The sequence below is a fragment of the Phalacrocorax carbo genome, chromosome 2, assembly GCF_963921805.1.
Source record: "Phalacrocorax carbo chromosome 2, bPhaCar2.1, whole genome shotgun sequence".
NCBI classification, from domain to species: Eukaryota; Metazoa; Chordata; class Aves; order Suliformes; family Phalacrocoracidae; genus Phalacrocorax; species Phalacrocorax carbo.
In genome coordinates, this window is record NC_087514.1 from 128,949,835 (window position 1) to 128,975,074 (window position 25,240).

Consider the following 25,240-nt stretch of genomic DNA (forward strand, 5'->3'; position numbering starts at 1 on the left):
ATGCATTATTCATTGGGGCATCTCTTTTTATGACTCTGAAATGATTTGTATGCTGTTGTAGAGGTAGAGCCCTATTGTCTGTCAACGTACGTGTTGCTTGGATTTCTCATTTTATTTGCAAAAATAATAAAAATTCTGCATCTTATAGTCCTTGGTCAAAAAGTTCCATTATCCTCTTCTGGAACATGGTCTTATATGAAGAAAAAGCATACCAAGCACAGCTATTCTATTATTATTTAAATTATTCCTCTGTATTATTGGTTTTGAATATTTATTAGTTTTCTGATAACCTCTTTCATTATTCATAAAGGGTAGCCACACAGTTTGATGAAAAAAGCAGTACAATGAAACCTTATTTTGCGTAGCTGGCGTCTTTCATACAAACTGTTCTCTGGTGCTTTTTTGTTTTAATGAAGGCCTGCAAGGTGCTGGGAACCTCCTTCATGGGAACATCCCCTCCGTGTTGGTTTGAGTGGAAGGGGAAACCATCCAGCATCTCACCACCCTGTATGCTCTAGCATGGTTAGGGATGAAATAATAACTATCCCCCAAGAGAGATGGAAATGAAGAGGCAAAGGTCAGGAAAGAAAGATGTCTTTTCACATAAGATGTGAAAAACATATGAAGAATCACTGACACAAAGAGAATGGAAGGTGGATTTAGGTGATTCATGGGATTTTCTTTCGAAGCCCACAAGATTCCAGGGAAATAAGGGCAATTGCTGAACTGACTGCAGTATCTGTGTGTATGTTGGGTGTCTGACAGGAGTCATTGTCAGATGCTTCACAGGAAGGCATAAAACCCCACAACAGGCAGATGGGAGAAGGATTATTTTCATGCACTACGTCTCATCCTCATGTCTAATATATATGGGTTTGCGTAAACCCCGAGTTATAAGGTTCAGCGTCTATTCTAAAAGGTTTCTCATCACTACAGGTATGCATTGCTCTTAGCGTTATTGTTGTCAATATGCCTACAAAGCACTCTTTAGATGTATTGGTAGATATTTGGTCTCAACAGCATTTTCCATCAGTGATCTCTTAGTCTGATAACATGGCTTTTGTGTAGATAGATGCTTCTGTTTGTTGCTTTTGAATTTGACATGTTCTACCTTCAGTGACTATCCCCTTTATATTGCTTGTTATTGCTTTATATTTTTGACTCATGGCTTGCTCTCCTCAACTTGCATTACTATGACGACTACTAAAACTTAGAATATCTTTTGACTGACTGCCCTGTTTTTATTAAATCCTCCACTTTATCTCTGCCAGACTATGTAGTGAATTTGGCATTTTAAGTCTCTGACTTTTTGTTTAATTGCACCAGTCTCTTGTGCGATCCAAGTCCTTCTCCAAGACAGCCTGCTTAAAACCCGAAATACAAAATGGGCCTCAGGAAAGGTCAATTTTTGTGTTAATATTGTAGATCAGTGTGAAGCTTGCTTGACTCTGAAGAGCCTGGATTTTAAAAAACATGATAGTTCGGTGTAGGATTATTGACCAATTTCTTTTTGCTTCCAGCTGAGCTGCAAGGATCGTCTGCAATCAAGCTCTCCTCTTTGCGTGATCTTCCAGCTCAGCTGCAAGAATTGTACCAGCAGGGCTTCGTCTTGGCTGCTGTCCACCCTTTCGTGCAACCAACTGATGAAAAAGAGAAAACTCCCCAGGAACAAATCTTCAGGGCTGTGCTTATCAAGAAAACAGAAAGGTAAAGCACTTCCAGTGAACTGGGATGAAAATAGACAATGTGATTTCCTGCTGAGTTTTGACCTATATCAGGAAATTATAGCAGTTTACTGTGCAAGACTTGATTTTTTTAAATCTTTTTTTTCTTTTTTTTTTTTTTCCTTGTGGGCTTGAATAGGCTTAACATGTTCATCATGTTTACAATTCTCCTGCAGTTTGGCAGACGACTCTGAGAATAACAAGTTGAAATATGCTCTGTATTTTGGGATGTGTTGTCATGAGAGGCAAACAAACAAGGCCTATGCCTGACAGTTTGTGAGGATGATCCTACTGGTACCCTTTAAGAATTTATTAGATTAAATTAAGGCAGAATAAATGTTTGCTTAGAAAAGGCATATCTTGTGTTTAGACGGTTACAGTTAATGCAATTAGTTTGAGAACTGTAGTACTAATGCATACTTCCTAAATTTATTTGTAGGCTTTAGGCCCTTCTTTCCTCTAAACAATACAAGTTCTTTTCATTTTTCAATCTGTGCAAACTCTTTAAATAAAAAGATGACTCTCCTGCTTTGTTCAGTCTCTTAAAATGTATTAAGAATATTTTACATAATCAAAGCCTGAAGATGAATAAACACAGAGGAATACTGTTCTTTTATGTTTTAATCTGATTAAAAAAAAAAATCAGTGGAATGTGCTGTTAAGTAGTCCAGAAGGAAATTAAACTCTGAATACTTAAAACATATATCTATGATTTTTAGTGATTTTAATGATTTAAAACATAATTTAACATTATCTGACCACCCACAACTCGGCAGCTACCTGTGTTGTTGCAGCCATTCTGTGCAGTTTTCCTACATTATTTGCATTCTCAGTCTGCCCCTTTTTACAGTGGCCTGTACTGAAAGCTGGGGGATAATTAAATTTCATTTGCCGATCCTAGTCCCTCTTTTTGTGCTGATGGTTGAAGGAAGGACGTAACTGTTTGTAGCAAGCTGAATGGTGGTTTTACTTCAGTTTTAAAGACTTGTCTAAATCTGGTAATCAGCTGGTAGCAATTAGAGTCAAACTTCAATCTGTGACCTAAGGAAGAAGTTCTGCATTTCATTACCAAATATATGTAGGCATTAGGTGTCGCAGAGAATTTTAGCTTCTAAAATAACTCAAAATTTGCCTTGACTTGCTTTTAATTTTATTAATACAGAACTGCATGCTGGCTTGCTTGATATTATTTAAAGGGTTTCCAGTTTTATGGTCAAAACAGAAAATGTTTGGCTGAACAGTGGACGACTTTTGTAAGATTGGGCTGAGCTTGCCTGATTCTGGGGCCTTGCTTTTCCTGCCTACAAGATACACTACTGCAAATACTGAAAGCATTTACATGCATGAGTTTGCAACGTTAAGTAAGCGCTTGAGCACTTCTGCTGGATTGGGGACCAAGGGTTTAGCATTTTCCAGGACTGAGCTACGGAGACACGTCAGGGAAAAGCAGCATCCTTCTCGGCAGAGTGACACGGTCTTCAAGCCGGAGCACTCAGTGTGTTGCTGCTGCCTCGGACTGTATCCGGTAGTTTACATCTGTGCAGAATGATTGTGGAAGAGTACAAAATCTTAATTGCCTACTCACTCACTTGGGTGCCAGTGTTTCACACACTTTAGACAGCTGTAAATGGCTGTACAAAATTGAAGACAGTAGAGAGTCTTGAACCAATTATATTTCCTTTATATTCACACTCCATTTCTTTGCATTTGCTTATCTGTCATTTCTGACTGCCTAGGGAAGCGGAAGAGACTTGGTGCAGTGGGAAAAACCAGACAAGTACCAGAAAGGGAAATGACATCAGTTTGGTGTTTCATGTAGTTTAAATGTTCCCAAGTTTGGCTGAGAGTATGGGAGAAGCTGCTTCCGTAGTGTGTGGGTGCAAGGAATGTTTGCATTGTCAAGCACAATGAAGAGGGATGGGTTTTGCACAGATTTCAGATGACCATGGCCTGCACAGAGACCAGCTATATTTGAACTGTGAGCTTATCCCGTTCCACTAACAGCTTGGCAGAAAAAAATATGCAACAGTAGAGGGGGGAAAAAAAAGACATACTGTTAAATTTTTTTAAATTAACCTTTCTCATTGCACTGCTGATAAAGTGATACTTTTTCACCAAGGACTGTCAGGTCTCTGGCATCTGTAGGCTGTCTCTCTATAAAACAGTTCATGTCCTGGGTAGAAGTTAAGGTCTGCTTAGCATATTTGTTGATCAGATGAGCGTTTATTTCTGTCGTGAGATTTCAGGAGTATAAGTAGTCAGGCTACAGTTGTATGATCACTAGTAACATCATTTATGCTCTGAAGTACAAAGTGGTCCCCTGCCATTTTCTGTAATGGTGCCGCCAGGTGTTCATGGGGAGCCAAGGAGTCCTAAAAACCTCTGTACCTTGGTGTGGGCCCCACCCTTGGGCTTCCTGGGCACTTTCTGCAAAACACCAGAGGCTGTAGCTCCTTTCTTACTGCAGGTGTTTCGCCATGGGTGGTTCTAAGCTTTATGCTTCATCTGTCAGTTGTCTGGCAGATACCAGGTGTGCAGTCTTTCACCTTGCTATTTCTGTTGCCTGAATGGAACAGAAATGAAATGGTTGTATTAGTGCATTTTTGGAACAGTAATGTCAACTCTCTGTATACAGAGACAGAACACTTGAATTAGTCTTTAATCAGTGTTGCACCTTTATATGTCAGTTTTATGTTTTAAAATGAATACTGTTGATTCACATTTTGAGGGCCTGAGTTTTACAGTACTGCCTCTCCAAAGGTAGGAAGAGGCTATACTAGCTGCAGGAGATGATGTACATCAGTTACTACAGGCTGCTGCTATCGCTGAGATTTGCAGTGCCTTAATTTGTTCAAGAATAAAATGGAAAAGGTAGTGCTTAGACATGTTATGCATTAAAAGTCATGGGAAAAGTACCTGTTGGTGTTATTCCTCCTATTTTGCCATTGTCCTGGAGTTTTAAAGTACTCGGTGTGATTTCGCAATGTCATTGTACATTTAAGGTGACTTTTAAAGTCATTGCACGATAGTTTTGTGTTTAATCTCCACTGGTATCTCTGTGGCTTCATTATCTTAGCTATCCAATCATTTCTGGTAAATAAGGAAGTAAGAGTCGTTTCTGCTCTAGGACGTTTGAGGAAACGCATTCCTTACATATATGGAAGCTGTAAACGTTGAAAAGCAAGGCTTGTCCCTTGGGAATGTTAGGGCAAATATGAAATTAAAGGACAGATTTTTTAAAAAACTCAACACTACAATTGTTGCACTGCAAAAAGTGTCACGTTCGGTTAAAGAAAATGAAGTATAGCGGCATTTAATTCTTTAGAGGCAGTGGGCATGAACGTAGTAGTCTACCAAGTAGCTGAGGGACTCTGCCATTGCTCTCATTAAATTTAACATAATAAATTTAAATATTTCTGTAGCACCTAATTGCATTGTGCACATTAACCAGCTGATTGAAAGTGGTTTGGAAGTTGAATGCAATAGAGTCAGAAAAAGCAGGAATAGCTTTAATGCTCCTGTGTATACCTTCTAAATTTCAGTGGACTTCTGAGTTAAAAAGCAATTGACTGTTTAACTGTCTGTGCTGAGTTCTGAGATACTTGAGTTTCTCGGAGAAGGCCTAATGTAAAAAATACACAAAGAAAAATCTTCAAGCCCAGGTTTTTATAGGGGTTTTTTGCTGAATACAGGGAAGGCTCCAGGTGTGAAGTGTGGCCCCTGGCCTGCTGGTTCTCATTGATTCACGCTTCAGAAAAGTTGATTTACGCTGATTTACACTTGAAGACAAAAATCTCAGGAAAAAGGATATATAGTGGTACCCTGGAAAGTGTGAACGTGTGACAGCGTATCTCTCCTGGTGGAAGGGACAAGGGGAGGAGGTCTGTGCATTTGGGAGGTTCTGGCTAACCAAGATAAGGAGAGTAGCACGTGTTGCTTGCGTTCCCCTGAGGAACAGAGACTGTTAGTTCTTCATGATTGTTAGTGCCTTGTGTGTGTAATAACCTTTCTCTCTTCGCCCTTTCATTTCCATACTCACTAGTTTTTAATATAACAATCTCTGTTCAGGTGTCTTGTGCGCATTACTATTTTGGAAAGCTTGTTGCAGATAACCTGTTCCCTGCAAAGAAATCAAAGTCAGCCGCTGAACAAAATTGTAACAAAATCATAGCACAAAGCTGCTTTAATTTATTCCCAGGTCCCTGTAGTGTGACACCCCTGTCTGATATCTTAAAGTTTCAAAATTAAATGTAAATTAAAATGTTTTAATTTCCCTTTCTAAATACTGTGCACCAGAAAGCAAGCTCCATTCTCTTCCTCTAGGAAAGTTACATGGTCCAGGCTCAAACTGTCTGCTTACAATAATTTTCACATGTTTGCAGATACTCTGTTTCACCACGGTAGAGTGAAGCAGAGGATATATATTGAATTCCAGAGAGGTCTTTCTCTCTATTGTTCCATCTATGTCTTAGGGCCTTCTCTTCTATAGGTTTTGCCTCCAATCAATAAAGCGATCAGCAGGTAAACATTGCCATGCAGAAGTAAACTAAGTAGTATAATTTATGAATAATTTTTTTAGAGTAGACTTCTGTGTTTACCTCAGACAGCTTTGCAGCTGTTTTCCCTTTCTGTGAAATAATGAGGTGTCAGGTGTTCCAGTGATTCACTTGATGAGATGATTCTATTTCTATAATTTCCCTATATCCATTAATCCTGATGAAACCCAAACTTTCATCACTTGGCCAAAAATAATTCTGTTTATCTGCAAAGGAATTTACCGGAGTGAGTTCAAAAGTTTAATAGTAAAGCAGTATTTTTAAAGTTTCTTTTTTTTTTTTTTTTCCTGGTATGCAATGTTAACTCCAAGGGATTTCAATTAATGACACATTCAGAGATGTAGCTAAATTTTTGTGTCCTCTGTGTCACTTAAAGTCTGGATTTAAAGAAAATATAGAAAATGGACTTACAGAAAGTCTGGATTTATAGAAAATGTAAAGTAACGTGATGTAAATGCAAAAGATTGAAATGGCTTAAACATGCAATGTTAAATGACTTAAGCAAGACAGTAGTCATTGTGTTGTTCCTTTGATGATATGTTTGCATTTCCAGTTGTCAGCGTCCACTTGGTATTTGCTTAATTATGTTGACTGAAAGGGAAATCCTGATTTTTTCACACCTGAAAGACCAGCTCTTTCACTCTGTCTTTTTCCATTCATACTAAACTCCCCTTTTAATACTTGGGAACAGCCCTTCCCATGAAAGACGGGAAAACTCTGTTATACCAAGGAACTGATGAAGTATGAAAAGGCGTAATTACATTGGGAAGAAGCAGCAGCCCCTGGAAGCGTTATGCTTCGTAAAGTCTTGGTTTGGTCCTCTGGCATTTGGATTTGCATATTTGCCTTGCAAAGGCAAAGGAAAATGTTTCTGGAAACATCCAGACAGTTAATCAAATTTCTGATTCTTAGCTGTTTGAGAAACCTTCTAGCCCCCAAAAGCTTCTATTCTCTTCAGGCTTTTTTGGTAAGGCACTTGAAACAGGGAGTTCTTCCTCTGACTTTGTGTAGAATTCAGTGGAGGGAGCCTTGAGCCACGACTAGTGCCTCTGCCTGGCAAGCCTATCTTTGACTTCCTGTGGATATTTCTTAATTTTCCACGTGAAAATTTTTCACGCCACGTTTGACCTTCAGTGGCACATCACTGTATAAAACATGCACAGTGGTTTCAAGCTTTTTTCGAGCATGCATTCTGCCACACCAGCTGCATCCCCCGCTCCAATGTCATTTGCAAACTTGACAAGGCCACACCTTGTCTCCTCCTCTGTGTCATTGATGAAGATGTTAAACGTGACAGGTCTTAGGTTACAGACCCCCATGTAGGGACTCCACTTGTCACTGGCCTCCAAACAGGGCGTCACCGTTAACCACGGAACTGGTTTTTACTCATCTCTTACTCATCTTTACTACTTCCATGCAAAAATAGTGTGAGAGCCAGTGCTAAACCTCTCCCTAAAATTGCCATCGATGACAGCCGCTGCTGTTCTTCCACTCATCCACAAAACCACTCATTTTAACATCAGAGGCAGTCAGGTTGGTCAAGTATGATTTATCCTTGCTACACCCACGCTGACTGTTCCCAACCCTTTTCTCCTTCATGGGCCATGAAATGTGCTACAAAAGACCTCTGCAGAAAGATAGGTGCTCCAGTCGAAGGCATTTCACAATGACACAGTCTGACAAAAAATATCAGTGATCTCCTCCAGTGCTTCAGTGCTTGCTTGAGGTCTTGAAAGTAGATATTTTGCATTGGTACAGTATATTTTTAATTTAAATGTAAATGCGTGTGTGTGTGTACGTGTATCTGTGGTTTTCATGTAGGATTTAGGCTTGGAGATGGCAAATGCCTGACCTTGCCTTCGTGAGCATTAGGATCAAACACGTTTTGTGTGCAAATGCAGTATGTGTTGTTGCTCTCAGCAGGCTGATTTCAGCTTGCTGAAAAAATAATATTTATTCCATACCCAAGAGTCAACAGATATCTTCCTTTAGCTCAAGGGACAATGGCTTCAGTTTTTAAAGCTTGCTATTTGTTTCAAGTTCAAAGAAATACATATTTCCTCACAACAACTTTTAACATTGACCCGAAATAAATGTTCTTTCATGTGTATTCTCAAAATTATAAACACTGCACATTAAAGATGCCTATGTATCCATACATGCCTGAACTTCTATCAAGAAACTGTATACACTGTCACTAAAAAAAGTTCATATGTTTTACTAACAAGTAATATACATTCCACTGATAAGGTTTGCTATAAAAGAAAATTCCTAGTAAAGAAAATACTTAGGTAATAAAGTTAAATGTGTCACGTGGGTTAGAGTTGAGGTTGTTATGATGTAATATACCTGCTTTTATTTTATCAAAAAATGGTGTGTTTGTTGGGTGGACATCATAAAACATACGCGTTTTTAATTGCTGCCTTCTTGATTTTCAGATACTCTAGTTGTGCTAGATTTTTAACCTGGAATTATACAGATACCAACTGCTCAGGTTAATCACCTTGATGCGGTTTTATTTTTCGTAACGCAGATCAGTTTGTTATAAATGTACAGTTATATTTTGAACTGTAGAACTATTCCGATGTAGTGGAAAAATCTCAAAACTGCATTTATTCCTAGCATCATCTTAATCAAATACTCATTTTAGAGTGTCTGTGCAGCTTACAAGGGTGCTTTCAGCTTTCTGAATTCATGGGCATGGAGAACTTCAGGATGATTAGGACCAAATGTTGGCTCCCTCATTTCCTTCTTGTGTCTGAAAAGGATTGGAAATCCAGTTTGTAACAGACACCGAGTTGTCAGCTTTAATAGTTACTGTGTAACTTACTGGTACTCTACAGCTGGTAATGGTTTATCTACCATGAAATGGTGCTTAACTGCAAACAGCTGTACAGGAAATGACAACCTACTGAAACAACCATTGTAAAATACTTTGCCCAGTGAACTTCCAATTTTAAGTGAAAATCTTATTTATTCTGTGTATTTTCTTCTTTAGTGGCACTAGAGGTCCTGTTCAGGACTCAAGATGCCACTCTTTTTAAGTCTGTGGTCCTCAGCCTTTTACGCATCAGTAACACTTGAGGGTACCCTCTACCCCCAGCCCCAATGGGCTGCAAACGCTGTCTGTCTGCACAGCACCAGGTAGACCGAAATGCTCTCTCAGCTCTTTGCATCCCCGTTAAGGTTGTCTGTGGTGGTCAATGAGGGTGCCTACAGTGACAGAAAAATCCTTCTTTGGGAAAATTGATAAACAAACAATAAGATACATAACAAAGGAAGAAAAACAAATGAAAGCACAGGGTGTATATGATACAGTGAAATTTTCTGTCAGTCTCCATGATTAACCAACCAGTGGTTATCCTCTCCTGGGCTGGTGGGCAGGAGGCTGCCCTTCCCCACTGCAGGCAAAGCGATGGCGTTGTTCGCAGTGTCTCTCCTGTTCCCTCTCAGGTGTCACAAAATGCGTTATAGTGACTACAGGGCATTATGAGTTGGGTTGTATCAGCCTCTCTGGTTCATCTTTGTGTCCAAGAAGGGTACAGCCTTACTGTATCCAGGTGTGCTTCTTTCAGGGTGAGGCCATTTTTAATTAACCAAGGGATTTTTTGTTAGAGGAGCAAAGGTAATAAAAAAACTTCAAATGTTTGCAGAAAATGAAGGGAGTAAGATTCAGTTTTCCAACCTAGGAGGGGTAAGAGGAGGAAGAAATTGCTGACTGTACATCCAGAAGAAACGGAAGGTCTTTCAAACTGTTGGCACTTACACCTTTTTTTTGACTAAACCTATCTCAGCATCTCTCTGTTTCATTTTCTGTTGAGAAATATTTTATTACAGGGAAGTGGAAATTAACTTTACATAAAACTATTGCTTTAATTTAAAAATATTTTATACATTGACCTCCCAGTAACTTCCTGTGCTATAAACCTGATAACAAACTCCAGAATACGGGTGATTGGAATATTTCTCAAATGATTGCCATTAGTCCTTCTTCAGAAGATAAAAAGGGAGTGCAAGTGCAGGGACAAGACTGAAGTCAGGAGACCTGAGCTCTGCTTTTGACTTTTCCTCTGACTTCTCTGATCCTGATGTAGCTGCATATTTTGGGACCCTAATTCATGAAAGTGGTCCTAAAAGTAGTCCCATTAAATGAATAAAACTAAAAATATAGTAATTTCTGTTCAGAATGGAATTTATCTGTACTTATATTTAGCCACTTCTCTATGGCTATACTAATAATATTCAAGAGTTTAATGAGACTTTTCTGATATTTATGAAATATTTTGATTCATTTGTGAAATGCATTGTTTATTGTATAAAGTCTGGAAATAATTTCTTGCCCACCTGGATTTGCTCCAAAAATTATTTTTGTGGGGTGTGAAATCCACAGCTATTTATTATTTTCATGTGAAAAGTTTTTGCTTTTGTTTTGTTTGTTTTTGACAAAATAATAGGCTCTTAAATGTTTCCTAAAAAGGTGGAATCTACCAGTATAGACAAAGACTTGCCTTTAACAAATGTGAACATATTTTACTCGAAAGCACGGAAAAATACTTTTTGGTAACATAGAGTACTTACTTCCATTGGAAGATTTTAACTAAAGATTTTATGGCCTTTAGTAGGATCTGTTACACATGTTCTGTAAAATAATGTTCCTAACAGAGTGCAATGGTATTTGATGCAATTTCTTTCATAAGCCATAGTGCAGAGGTAGCTCTGAAACTCTTAAAGAATGCACTGTCTCCTGTTTGCTTAAATATTTACAAGCAGCAAGTGTGGTTCAAAGTAAGCGCTTCTTGAAGGAGGAAAAATAAACAGGTAATTTTAAACAGTTGCAGTAAGAATCACTATATTTTTGTGGATATAATCTGTATCTCAGATAATCTGTACTCCTTTCGAAGATGTGGGAGGTAGGTCCTCCAGAAACTGCAGAAAATCAGAGTCCAGGGAGCTGCTGAGGAGGAGGAGAGGAATTAGGAGAGAGTGATTCAAGGGCGAACTTCCCTCCTCCTTACACCTGTGTATAAAACTCACCAATATAGGTTACAAAGAGTTTGGTCTTACAGATAGCCAGTGGGTTTAAACATGAAAATCAGTGTTTCTCACTCTTTTGAAGCTAGCAAGGTTGTCACAGCACTGCCATGGTTTGTGTGGAGACCTGAACACTATGTGAAGAACAAGCTTCGGTGAAAGAGTGGGCGTAGGAAGGATTGTGCCTCTGAGCTTGTTCCATTTTTTGCTGTTCCTGGGCCTCATGTTCATTCATGGAATAGTTTGGGTTGGAAGGGATCTTTAAAGTCATCTAGCCCAACACCCCTGCAGTGACCAGGGACATCTTCAGCTAGACCAGGTTGCTCAGAGCCCCGTCCAACCTGACCTTGAATGTTCCTGGGGATGGGGCATCTACCACCTCCCTGGGCAACCCGTTCCAGTTTTGGAACAGAGTTTCACCCTCATTGTAAAAAATTTCTTCCTTCTATCTAGTCTGAATCTACCTTCTTTTAGTTTAAAACCATTACCCCCTGTCCTATCAGAGCAGGGCCTGCTAAACAGTTTGTCCCCATCTATTTTATAAGCCCCCTTTAAGTACTGAAAGACTGTGATAAGGTCTCCCCAGTGCCTTCTCTTCTTCAGGCTGAACAACCCCAACTCTCTCAGCCATTCTTCATAGGAGAGGGTTTCCATCCCTCTGATCCTTTTTGTGGCTCTCCTCTGAACCTGCTTCAACATGTCCACGTCTTTCCTGTGCTGAGGACCCCAGAGCTGGAGACAGTACTCCAGGTAGTATCTCAGGAGAGCAGAGTAGAGGGACAGAATCATCTCCCTTGACCTGCTGGCCACACTTCTTCTGAAGCAGCCCAGGATACGGTTGGCTTTCTGGGCTGCAAGTGCTCATTGTTGGCTCATGTCCAGCTTTTCATCCACCAGTACCCCCAAATCCTTCTCAGCAATGCTGCTCTCAATCCCTTCATTCCCCAGCCTGTGCAGAACCTTGCATTTGACCTTGTTGATTCTCAAGATGTTCACATGGGCCCACTTTTCAAGCTTGTCCAGGTCCCTCTGGATGTCATCCTGTTCCTCAGGCATGTCAACCACACCACTCAGCTTGGTGTCGTCTGCATGTAAATAAGCATGGGTAGTGTGGTACATACTTCATTTTGGGGATTTGCTATCTTACCTTTGAATTTGAGTTGTTGTACTTCAAAGTTTCCAGGCTGGGAGTATGGCTTCCTCAGTCAGGCTGGAAGGGGGTTGTGGTGAGCACGGTGGGTTGCCCTGGGAAGGGAAGTGTTTGGTCCTCACGTTTGTAGAGGCTTGGTGTTGGGATGGTGATGAAAATCCAAAAATGGTATTGGTTGTCTGAAAAGGGCTTGCTGCCTGTTCCTAGTAATCCGCTTCTGGTTTGTTGTTATACAACAGCTGAAGCACTGGAGAATTGTGGTTGCTCTGTTTGATGTTGTTTGGACTTAGCATTGCAATATCAAGTAGCAGTTTTGATAGTTTATTGATTGGTAGAGCATTAAGGAGCCCTAGCTCATACTTATTTCTCTCTGGAACGCAGTTAGATAACATCAGGACTACATTTCCAGTTACTCATATTCAGATTTTAGAAAAAAAAGTAGGTGTAGTAGTATGTCCTCTAGCAGGGAGACTTTCTTAAGTTTATTTTTATGTTCTTGAATTCATTGAGTTCATCTGTGGTGGAAAATCTACACAGAACAGATTATCTTATCTAGGACTTTATCTAAAAGAGCAAAAATAGTTGTCTGCAGTTCAGGTTGTCTGTGTTGTCCCTCACAAAAGTATTTTTTGTTTTTCCCCCTCATCAAAGTTGTTCTTTGCTGCTTAAATTAATTTCTGTATGACAGTTCCAGAGGAGTGGTGATAGAATACAGTTAGTCCCCAATAACGATTTCTGTAAATCCTATAAGGATATTTGGAGAGTTTCCATGGACACCAATGTTTTGTGAAAATTGTTGTCTGGAGTCAGGAACAGAATGGGACCACAGTTATGAGAAGAACCTGGAAAGGAGGGGAAAAACAAGCAGGGAAAGGGCTTCAGCGTTCCCAGACCGTAGTCTGGTACCGCCTGTGCAGTGTATAGGTGAGATAAGAGAAATGAAGTGAGAGTCTTAGCCTGTGTGAAAGTGGGAGGATCAAGTACAAAGTATAATGTCATGTGATGCTTCAGAAGATTTCTGCAGTATTACCTAGGAAACACACTGCCAGTTTGCAGCCAGCAGCCTACGCATCTCATGGCTCTGAGTAACTGTTCACATCTCGGGGAAAGCCCCTGGGACCATCTGTAGCTGAAGTGTGTTTTACGTGTCACACAATGTCAGTCCCCAGAACAGGGCTTTTACGCAGACTTGGTTTTGCAAGCATGGCAAGCCTGCAGAGTCCTTGTTTTGTTGTTTTGCTGCTTCCTCAGGCACTCTCAGTTCAAACTTCTGCATGTTTCTTCCTGTCCTGTAGGTACCCAGTGCATCAAGTGACTGCTGGCCAGGGTTAGTTCTTTACTTCAAACTAGATCTTTTGATGCTTCATATGGGATATTAAGATAACTATTTTGTTACTAATCCCAAGAATTATAGGCTAGCTTTTATTTTTGTATGCATCCTCCATGTGTTCTCCTAAAGAACTGATAAAACAAATGATTCTCAGATTTCCTCTGTTGATCAGGCGTATCAGTTTCTTTTCATGGGAGTCCAGAGGAGATGAAAACTGCCTTCAGTAGCACTGCTTTGCAGTGCACGCCTACGGACTGTTTCTCAAGATCATTCAGGATAACTTCCAAACTTTCCCTTGGCATATTTTGACCGATATCATGTTTCCACAGCACTGATTTGTTCAGCAATGTATATGGCAGATGCAGTATGCTTTGAATTATTTTAGGAGTTAGTGTCTTCTGAAAGAGAAGGCTTTTCACACATAGCTTTACATTTCTCAAGAGCAAAGCAGAAGGTAAGACTGAAGGACAAACTACTGTGATTAGCCCCAGATTTTTAAGTGTTGACTTGGCGTGGTGGTAGATAAGAGAAGGGATTCCTTTACTGTCTGTGAAACACATCCTGCATCAGACTGCCATGTGAGGCCCAGAGCATCTCAGCCCATTGCACTGGAACCTGCTTTCTGCATATTCTGAGTTAGATTACCTGCACATCTCCGTGGCGTTGGCCATAGATGCCAGGCTGACAAAGTGTTTCTTGGACAGATAAAGAGATTTGGAAGTCCCCGAGGCATTCCATCATCTGCAGTCATTGGTGTGATTTCCTTCCCTAGCAAGTAGGTGAGATGGTATAGCTGCCGCTTGTCAGAACTCTGTTGAGCTCAGTGGAGTGAATGTGCTGGAACCGAAGTTTTGTCTGAAGGGTAGCTCTCCATGGGGAACATCTATAAAGGGGATGTCTGGGTATCCAGTATTAAGAACAGAAACTGATTCTTTTTTTCCCTGTCTCTTTAGGTCTCCGAAAGGTGATGTCCGTAGTGAAGGCTATGTCTTGGAGGTAGAGCGCTGCTCCTCTTTAAACCAACTTTCAGACAAAAAGGAGATACCTGATTTTATTAAGAAAGTGAGTAAAAAAAAAAAAAAAAGGCAAAAACCAAAGCACAGCATGCTTTTATTTGCACTATAATTGCTGCTTCTATGCTTCTAGTTCTGTCAATCTGATGATACGAATATGTTACATTTTTTGCAGTTGAAACACTGCACTAGAATTTGATGTTCTGTAATTTTAAGTATCTGAAGGGAAATGATACTTATTGAGAGAAACAAGTTTGATCATATTATTATGAGAAAATGATTTGTAGTATTGCAGGAGGGCGACATCTCACAGATGATATCAACTAAGTTACCAGTGTAGAAGATGGTCCTATAATGGTGGAATTTGAAAATAGCCCTGCAATTCTTTATTTGTTGCTTTCCTTTTAAAATTATTTGGGATGCTGTAATATTCTGCCAGACTGGAAATTAGGAGGTTATGTCCATTTTAGTGAAGACACATTCATTGTGCATGTATCAAATTTTGCAGCGTCTGTTGTGTCCTATTGCATGTTACAAAAACTAGCACGAAGTACTACATTTACTTAGCCAAATGGTGTAAGAATAGTGTGAATAGGCATACTCCCCTAGCTTTAGTCCATCTTGCAGTAATAATAGTTAAGAAAATTTTGTAGAACAGGCTGTATTTCAGCACAGGCTATATGTGCTTGATAGCGACTCAGCTTGACAGACAGCGCTCATGTTCAATCTTTCCTTTTTACTATGAATTGTAAAAGCTAGTTTAAAAATAATGCAGCTATGACTATCTGACCGTTGTCGTCATACTTCAAGATATATAAGTTTTGGTATCAGAACAAACTGAAGTTTTCTGAACACTTACTAGTACTCAAAAGTTTGAGTCCAAGTTTTGTTTCAGGTTTATTGTGTGTTATTGTGTTTCTATTCTGGTGCTATCTTGGATTATTTCAATATATTCACACTTAGGCAAAACTGGTGTAGTTCTTATATATCAGTTTCAACATGTTTGCTTTTGTTCTTCAGTTCTTTGAGTCAGAGTAGAAATATAGGCTTATCTGTCAGAACTGGCAGCAAAATTTTACATCATTGCAACATAAAATTTCTTTGCATTTTTTACTTCAGAAAGAATATGGCTAACATGAAAACAAAATGACAATCCAGGAGTCATCTTATTTCCATAAATATCCAATTCTGAGACTCTTTAGAATGTTTTTCTAGACATGGAAATGTTTCTGTTAGTAGAAGCCATTTGATTATGGGGTTATGAAGATGCCTTTTTGAAATCTAATAATTTAAATTTTAATAGCCAAAATGAATGTTTACTGTTTCTCTGTAGGCTGAGTACGTCGCTCATCCTCAGATGTTATTTGATGTAGAGGAATTTGAAGTCCTTTGAAGCCATTGCTGTCAAGTGTGTGCTGTGTCACTGTCTATATCTGATTAAACACATTGTGAAAGTCTCAACACTTTCATGTAAATCTAACTCAGGAAACAGGACTTGTTTGGGAGTAGGAATTAATTGTCATATTAACTAATTTATCTGAGCAACAAAAATGTCCATTGCTTTTAAGGGCGTATAAAACAAATGTTTGCAAACAAAACAAATGAAAAATAAAGGATGTTCTTCAAAGATAGTAGTAACAAAAAGCTGTTAGAGAGGGCAATTGGTTGCTTTCAAAAAAACCCAACCCTACAGTTCTTCTCAAACTGTGGAATACAGTTGACATTAATAGTGTGTTGTAATTGAATAGGCAAATCCTTGGTCACAGAGCTTTTCTTAACAGAGGCTTTTAGCCCAGGTTTACCATCTTATTGCATTGCAAATTACTATATTTTTAAAAAAGGTACCAAATAGAGTAGCCATATTTTTTCAAAATAAAATAAATCAAAATATTCTGCAACTGTGAATTTACTAGAAAAAAATCCTTTACTCTGAGAAAATGAGTTTTATTAATTTTGTTACGCACTGCTGAGCAAGTATTGTTTACATGGAGTTTGAACAAGGATGCAATTTTAATAACTTCCTTTCTCAATTGACTTTTTGTCGCATTGAATATGTCTTATTGAATATTAACTGCTTGCTCCTGGCAAAGACAAAACAATTTTATGATGGCATACAGCATAGGTAATATCTTTTTTTATTCTTCTATAACTCCATATAAATGTTGAAGAGTACTGAAGTAGAAAAAAGGAAGTTATTTCATGTGGAGAATGCTTCTCGCTTTCTGAAACAAAGTGCCTCAGTACAGTGTTGACTATGAAACATTTAAGAAATGCCAAAGAAGACTTCCTGGTCAAACCTGTGTTCTGTTGCTGAGATCCTTCTGCGCCTTGGCACTCTGTCCCAATTCTCTGCTCTCTCTGTACATTTTTGCTACCACTGTGGTTTCTGGCCGTGGTAAGAGCCAGGGAAGATGGGAGACAGCTAAGTATTGGGGACATAATGTTGCATGGGGTTCGCTCTTCCTGTACCTTAAAATCATGCTGACATCACCATGTTCTGTTTGTTCTTTCATATCAATGTGGATCTAGTGCAGCTCAACGTGTCCTGAAGAGCTCAAACAGTCCCATGGTGTCTTTGTCATGTAGTTCCTGGGCAACGAAGGAGGTGACTTAACTGTTGTGTATGTACTTTACTGCTGTTTTGGTATTAGCACTCCTGTCTTGAGCTCTCAGGCAAAACAGATGAAAGTTTTGCTCATCTGCATTTTAATGAGCAAAGCTGCCTTCTGAAATTCTGATCACTGTGGCTCAGATCATTCTAAAGTTGTTGCAAGTCAGAGATGTTACTTCTAAGATACCGTATTTTGTAACACTTTGACTTGTGCCTCATGTAAAATAGGATACCTTTAATTACTTCCCTAGTTGCTCTTTATTTCTGTGTATCCTGTTATCATTTTTTTTCATCTGAGAGTGTTCTCCTGAGTCTGCTAGACAAGGGAGGAAAAGTGAGGCTGACATCCCAAGAAAAGAGTTATTTTGGATATGCAGTCATATATGAATGCCAAATGAGAGGAGAAGCGAGGCTAACATCCCAAGAAGAGAGTTATTTTGGATACGCAGTTGTATATGAATGCCAAATGACCTTTGTTTTCCACATCAATCTGAGTTACATGCTCTAGAAGAACTGTAACAGGCAGAAGGTTTTACTCCTATGTTCACATCTTTGTGGTGTTGGTGAAAGGTTAGGAAATAGAGTATAGTTTCTGTACCGCTTCTGCCCAGTTCTGACTTTTTAAAATCTAGGAAGCATATCTTTGTATCCTTTGTTACTTACTTAATGCTCTTTCAGAGGGAAATTCTTGTATGTTAACTTTTTTCCAGTTTGACCCCATTGCAGGGTTCATATTTCTTGTCCCTGTGGACTCATGATCCTTCCCTAGGGAAGTATGAGTAGCACGGAAAAGCATGGTTTAAAAAAATGCTGCAGCTTAACTGAAATCCAAATGCAGGTGTCTTCCTTTTGTGTTTACTAGACAAGGATCAATCCCTGCTGGTCTGTCCTTACTTGACTCAGAAATGAGGCTAATTTCTTCCAAAAAAACCGAAGGCCGTACAGACAAATAATTGGTTTTACATTTTCAGAAGTGGACTGGCTTAGGTTAGAACACAACTGCCATCTTGAAACACCTATGTAATGCTTATCTTGCGATGAAATCTGCTATATGAGACAGCATCAAATCTGCTCATTGCTGTTCCTTCTGTTCAGAGTCTTGGTGAACCTCAGTGAGCATGCAGATGCCATCACCAGCACTAGTTCAAAAGCTGTCAGTAACGTGTCACTCCCTTAAGTGGTCCTCTGAACATCTTCTGTAGTCCAAAGTACTCTAGAAATAATCTTGACTCCTGCAGATATAGTAGCTTTGCCCGTAGGTTTGTTGACATTTATTTTCTAGTAATAGTATTGCTGGCTAAAGGAGGTGATGATACCTCTCAGACTTAAGCGTATGGGACCCCAGGGAGGAATATGCCAACAAAACACATTGCAAGAATGTTGCCACCCTTGTACTTGTTCTAGAGTTGGCATGTGAAACAGTGACCACCAGTTCTCCCTGGTACAAACCCTAGTTGCGTAGGGAATTGGACTGTTTTGAAAGAAAGGCCATACAATACTAACACTTGTATGAAGAACTCACATCCTACATTGCTGAAAAGATCTGCTGTATTTGAGCTCTCTTGCCAGTTTCGTGGAATATATGGCATCAACTGGTATTTACTGGAATTTCTCTAAATGTCTTTTAGGAAAGAAAATGTTATCAGTGAAAGAACTGGCATGAGGAATTACCATGTTTCAAGTGTTAGTTTATGTACTGGAAATACACATCGCTATCAACAAGTTTAAACTGTAGTTGAACTTACTCAGTGTTCTCCTGAAAGGTGGGATAATTCTAGGAGGGGCTTGATCCTCCTGCCTGTTATGTGCCCTCCCTCCTTTGGAGGGAGCAGCAGGCAGGAGACTGAGTGGTTGGGTAAGGAACTGCTACACACCCCAAAGAACCACAGATCAGTCTTACTGCATGTTTCTCCATATTGATGTTTTTATCAAACTACTACTTCTTCTCCTGCTCTCATGTTTTTTTCCTCCATTCATCTGTAGCTCTTTTGGTGTTATCAAGGTAACTGCTATCTTAGTTCATGTGCATTGTTTTCTGGAGAGTCATCTGTGTTATGGCTCTAATTGGTGAAGAATTTTTGTATTAGTATTGCTGTTAAAAGACAGGTTAATTCTCCAGCTTCTTCAAAGTTGCTAGGTAGAAAGAGGGTTGGAATATTTAGCAGGACTTCTGTCTCCCATAAAATAAAAACTGAATGCCTATATGAATTCTCAAGAGCTTATAAAATCTTTTCCATAGATGTTCCTAGTCAAGGGAGTGATTCAGCCCAGTTTGGCTCTTCACTTATTTCCTACATATTTACTGACATCAGAATGAGCATTTGGCTTATATGATCGAAACAAGGGACTTCACATATCCGTATAGTGTGTGAAAGCAGTATTAAATGATTTTGAACTCTCAACTTCTGAGTTATAAAACTCTCTTCAGCATCTAACTATGAAACAGCAAGAAGATGTGGAAGATGAGAAATGTGTCATAGGATAAATGTGCCCATAACAATATGTACTTTTAATATATAATTATTTGTGTTTGTAACAGTACAACAAGCAGTAAGAAGACAAAAGTCTGCAATTTCCTAGAAAAAAAAAAAGTGAAAATTACTGATCTTGTATTTTTTTACTTGTAATCACTAAGAAAAATTCAGCTTTTCATATAGCTGCTCCAGTATTTCTCACATTCTTGTCTCTCTTTGTTTGTCATTTCTTATTCTTCATCCTTAATCTTTGCATTGAGATTTCTTTTGTGGAAGGAACGAAGAGATACAGCTTATGTGTTCTGAAGAGCACTAGACTGTTGGTGGATTTCGTGACTGTTGCTGCAGTCTTACAAGGATCTCTTCTGTGAAGTCTCTGATTGCTCTGTTGGTGCCAGGGTTCCTTAGATAGCTATTGTAATCCTAAGCATTATTCTTACCTTTAGATATGTTTTAGCTGGCCTGTTCAGAAATTCCCTGCAGGGTATACAGTCAAAGCAGGTGGAAGTAAAAGATAGAAGAGGGGAAAAATTGAGTCTTTAAAATTGCTCAGAGGATCGTTCTTCAGATGAATAGGCAGTTCAAATTTACTTCTGTGGCTAGAAAATGACCCCTCTAGAGTCATGTTTATTACCTAGGATTACTTATCTAGATGTGATCTCAGCCTCTTCTAAAATAATTTCCATCCTTAAAACAAACCCAAAAAATCCCACCCCAAAACCTTCACTCTCCAGGGTATTTGCAAAAGAACAATACAACATTTATTTCTTTAGCACGTTGTAATGAAAAACATTGCTGAGCCACTTAGCTGACTGCTTTTTTTTCCCCTGCATGTTTTCAGTGCAAACAGAGTCCCTATTCTATTTTTAAGTATTTGGATCTTAGAAGTAGATACGGTCATGAAGCAGAAGTTGAAACTCAACATCAATAGTTCAGCTGTTTGTGATCTGCTGTGATAATATTTATTAAAGTGCATTTTGTTAACATTTTGTAAGTGTACATATAACAAGAGATGGTAAAAAATAGCATATACTGTATTTTAAACAGCCTGGTGTGAAGGGAAACATCTGTTCCTGGTTAAGCTTCTTTCAACTTGTGTTCTTTTGACTAAGCCCTGCAAGAGTGGTGTTGATATATATCTTCCATGAACGTTGCAAAACTATTTTCAGGACTCTCCCAGGAGCCTGGTTGTGCTTTTATAATCCTTTGCCCCCAGCAGCTTTCAGAGTCATCCTCTTGACCAAGATAAAAATAGATGTTATAAAGTATGTAGTTGATGTTTTTAATGACCCCACTTCTGTCTGGTGGGAAAAATAACTTTTTAAAAAATAACAGTAAATATGATAATATTTTATACTGTGCTAAATTAAAATATGGGCAAATTGTTCAAATTGTAGTTTTGGCTACAAGTAACAGATGGCTTGATGAAACAAAGTGATTTTAAAGAGACACTCTTTGGTTTATATAAAGATAAAAGAAACTGTTCCCTGCAAATTAAATGCAAAGTCTGTGAGTTTGAGACTGAATTCTTAATTTTTAAAATATTCCTGTTGCCCTGAACCTTTTGTTTTCCTTGCTTAGGACAGAGTTGCCTAAACCAGAGTCACAGTTTTGAATCACACTCAGCCATCCATCTCTACGCATCTTTACTTTCCCCTTGCTTATGTTCACCCATCAGTGTAGGAGTTTCTCTCACAAGGTTCATGCAGAAAATCATGGTCTGCATTTCGAAAATGTGTGTTTTCTTGAACAAGCACTTGGGACAGAGTTTCTACAGACTTTTTTTTGACTGTGTATATCAAGTATTTGGGTTGAGTGAGCATAGCTGGTGGCCCCGTAGCAGTTTATCCCAGGTTTAAAATAATTTTTAGGGAATAAATCTTAAATTATGTGGATAAATTCAGGATTCCTTCTCAGAGTTTAGGGCAAGGATGGGAGGTCACAGGTATGTTACATGGCTTTTGGGCAGGTACCACAGTCACTGAACCTTTGTGGCCTGCGTCCAGCAATGTTTGCCCTTTGCCAGCTTGGTGAGGGAACAGATGCTAAAATAAGATAATGATTTGAGGAGAACCATCACACCCAAGGGCACAGAGGGTGAGACGGTATAGTTTCAAGAGCTGTCATCTGGTGAGATGTGCTGAAAGGAAAAACTGTACTTGCACCATGCTGCACTACGTGTTTAGCGTGGTTATATTGCTCTTGGGAATAAATGTACAGCTAAACTGAAGGGGAATTTCAAGTTGTTACTCTCATCCCTGCCTTGGCCCCAGTAGCAGGAGACATCTAGCTTGCTGTTACTTAGTATCTCTTGGCAGCACTGTCTTAAAGCCTGTCTTCTGTTTGTTCAGCATAGCAGCATGTTGCGGTAGCTACTGGCTTCATTACCTTTCTCCCTGTTCTGTTTGTAGCTTTCGGTTCCCTTTTGCAGAGACTGCTGCCAACGAGCATGTTGTGAAACTGCAAGGCTTGCTTTCTTTTCCCTGTTCAGTGCCTTGTTATGCTCTACCACAAATGCAATGAGAGCTTAAAGTGTCAAGTCAAAGGTTCTGTTGAATGGGATGTGTACATCTGTTTCTTCAAGAAACTGATTAGTTTTTAGCTTTGGGGTTTGTTTTTGGGTTCTACTATCTTCTCTTGGATCTGCCAACTTCATTCTAATAGTCTTACCTAAAGTTCCCAAACAGTAAAATTCTGGTGAAAGTTTTCATTGTAAGTATCAATATAAACACTGTCAACAATACTGCTTAAAGGATGACTCTGTGATTTGGCATGATAACATTTCTCAAGGCATCCCTCCAGTGTTACACCCCTGATGGCCTATTTTGATGTGACAGTGAAAATACTTGGAAACTTGAAAGCCTGAATGAAGACTGGGATTTGACTTTCTAAAGGCTACATTTATACTTATTTATATTTATGTGAGCATGAACTATCTATCTTAAATTCAGAATTGGTGAGTGTAAACTGGAAGAGGTTAAAAATGCATGGGAAGTACAGGCTTAAGTGACAGAACATCCTACTCGGAAAGGTTGCATGGTTTGGAAATCTGAAAGTAGTGAAACAGTCTCAGAGCTACAGGACAGAGAAATGATGAGCAGTTCCTGCTTTGCTGTTTGATTAGTAGAATAATCTTTTTTTGTCACTTGGTATTAGAGGTGCAAAAATGCCAAAGTCGCAAATGTTTTGAGTCATTTAGAAAGACCTAAACCCCTCCTTCAGAATATTAGCTACGCTTTAGTTTGTTTTAAAATAAACAGTAAACTCTTGACAACTGTTGCTGCCTTCTCAGGAAGGAGCATGAGACCTACAGAAAGTACCAGAGGCAAATTAAAAGCCTGTCTGAATTTTAAACATCTGTTTTCAGAAATGAACAAACTAGAAGGGGGATGTGCAGTATTTGTGATTAAACATGTACTACTAAATATTAATGAAGGAGGACATAGTTGGAAGACTGTAGTCTTGAACATCCTTTTCCTGGCATGCAGTACATAGTGTTCTCCTCAAACCACAAGATTATGTTCTTTGCATGAAGATCCCTGATGCTATGTCTGTTGTCAAAGAATATTTGTTTGAATCCTAAAAAGAAGGTAGAAAAACAGTCATCTCATTTCTGGTGCACATTATGGGATCTAATGCCTCTAACATTGTTCTTTTTAAAACAACGACAAAGTAAATAGGCATTTATTTTATTGGCTGAGGCAGTTCATGCTTGGTTTAAATAGACAGCTCTGAGCAAAACTAACCAGCTATTGTTTCAAAGGCCATATGTTTGGCCATCAGTAGGACTAAGTAGCAGTCTTCCCCTTAGCTCGCTGCAGAGCTAACTAAATGCATCTGACTGTCAGAAAATGAGTTCATTGCTCCTAGAGAATGTTGTCCTTTCTCCAAGTGCATTTGTGCTATGTGTGCTCTTCGTAAATTGTTTCTGTTGTTTGTTTTTATATTAGCAGCAGTCCCCTTTACTGGGTTGCTATGACATTCTTTCAGTACCTTGCTATATTGTGAGCCATATAGCAAACTTGTTAATGAAATGTTCAGTCCTAACGTCTAGGTGTTGCAGGTGTTCTTTTCCAGATCATCTGGAAGTATAAGCCTTGAGACCATTTAGGACGGCTATAAACTGGAGCGCCCTGATGACATTAGTGAAACTGCTTTTCCTCTAAATGCATCCCAAAAATGTCCAGCTCCTGGCATACAAGAGTTAAGAGAAATTTCTAACACCTGTCTTATTAAATCATTTGTTTGAAAATCCTTATCCAAGAGAGAGAACCTCTTTATTTAATTACTGTATGTTATTTGCCATTTTTATTGATGTGGATGGAATGCTATCCCAAGCTTGTCGGAAGCGTTTGATTTGCCGTGTGCCACCCCAGGGGAGAAATGTACAGAATCTCCCTGTAAGCAATTACCAAAGCTGACAAAAGTATATGATTCTGTTCAGCATGGGATATATAACCTTGAGCTTCTATATTTATAAGTAGTACCACCATGCTTGCTATGAATAGGCGATTATTACAGAGCTGAGAATGCAACAAGAAACATAGAATCACAAACAATACGTGGACTGTATAGTGAGCTTGCTAAGTGTCTTTATTCTAAGTAGATTTGAAAAGAAAACCTATATGTGGCTGCTCAAAATGAGCTTTCAACCTGGAATCTCTGCACTTCTTTCATGGCTGTGAGGCCTATAGTTTAAAAACAAGTAGTTTCCAGAAAAGAGGGTTTCATGGTTCAGCCGTACTGTTGCCAGGTGTGGTTTTGCAGATCTTTAAATTGGACCATCAGCCATTTTCTAATTAGGTAGGGAGCCTTCAAGAGATCCAGAAGTATTTAAAAAGATGGGACATAAATTAGCTACATCAACATAATGTTTAGCAACACTATTTGTGCTGGTGATGGTTCCTTTTTTCCAAATGCAGTATAAAAATCGTGGTCAGTCAGTTCTGAAATAAACAATAACACTTTGCAAATGTTAAAAATGTTAACACAGGTGCCCCAGCTAAAATTCAATTAAGGTAGTGACATCGGGGTTGAACATGGTGCTTGTTCCTATTCCTGCTAGACTTAGTGGGAGATTTGATATTTATTTCACAGATAGCAAAGGCTAAATCTGTCATTTTTTTCCCCTCAGGGAAAATGCCAGGCTTCTAATCAAGCAAATTACAGGGATGACATTAAATTCTTTAACTGCCTCGGCCCTCTATACACATGACATTTCACCCCTTCTTTAAGCAGGTTCTATTTTTAAACTGGTGTAAATCCAATTTGTTGCAAGCCAGTTATAAATGAATTTGGATATACTCACTTGGGGGTTTATCCAGACTGAAATAAATGAATTAAGTTCTGCT

At 39.0% G+C, this 25,240-nt stretch overlaps 1 protein-coding gene across 4 annotated transcripts in view; it reads left to right on the top strand.

Moving 5' to 3' along the window:
• The window catches only part of RFTN1 (raftlin, lipid raft linker 1), a 102,389-nt gene that overhangs the window by 41,550 nt on the left and 35,599 nt on the right, over window positions 1–25,240 (top strand). For all 4 annotated transcript variants that reach the window (XM_064444319.1, XM_064444317.1, XM_064444316.1 and 1 more), the window contains exons 3-4: window positions 1,521–1,707; window positions 14,745–14,853. In XM_064444319.1, coding sequence (XP_064300389.1) covers window positions 1,521–1,707; window positions 14,745–14,853 — 296 coding nt within the window. The remainder of the gene's footprint in view (window positions 1–1,520; window positions 1,708–14,744; window positions 14,854–25,240) is intronic.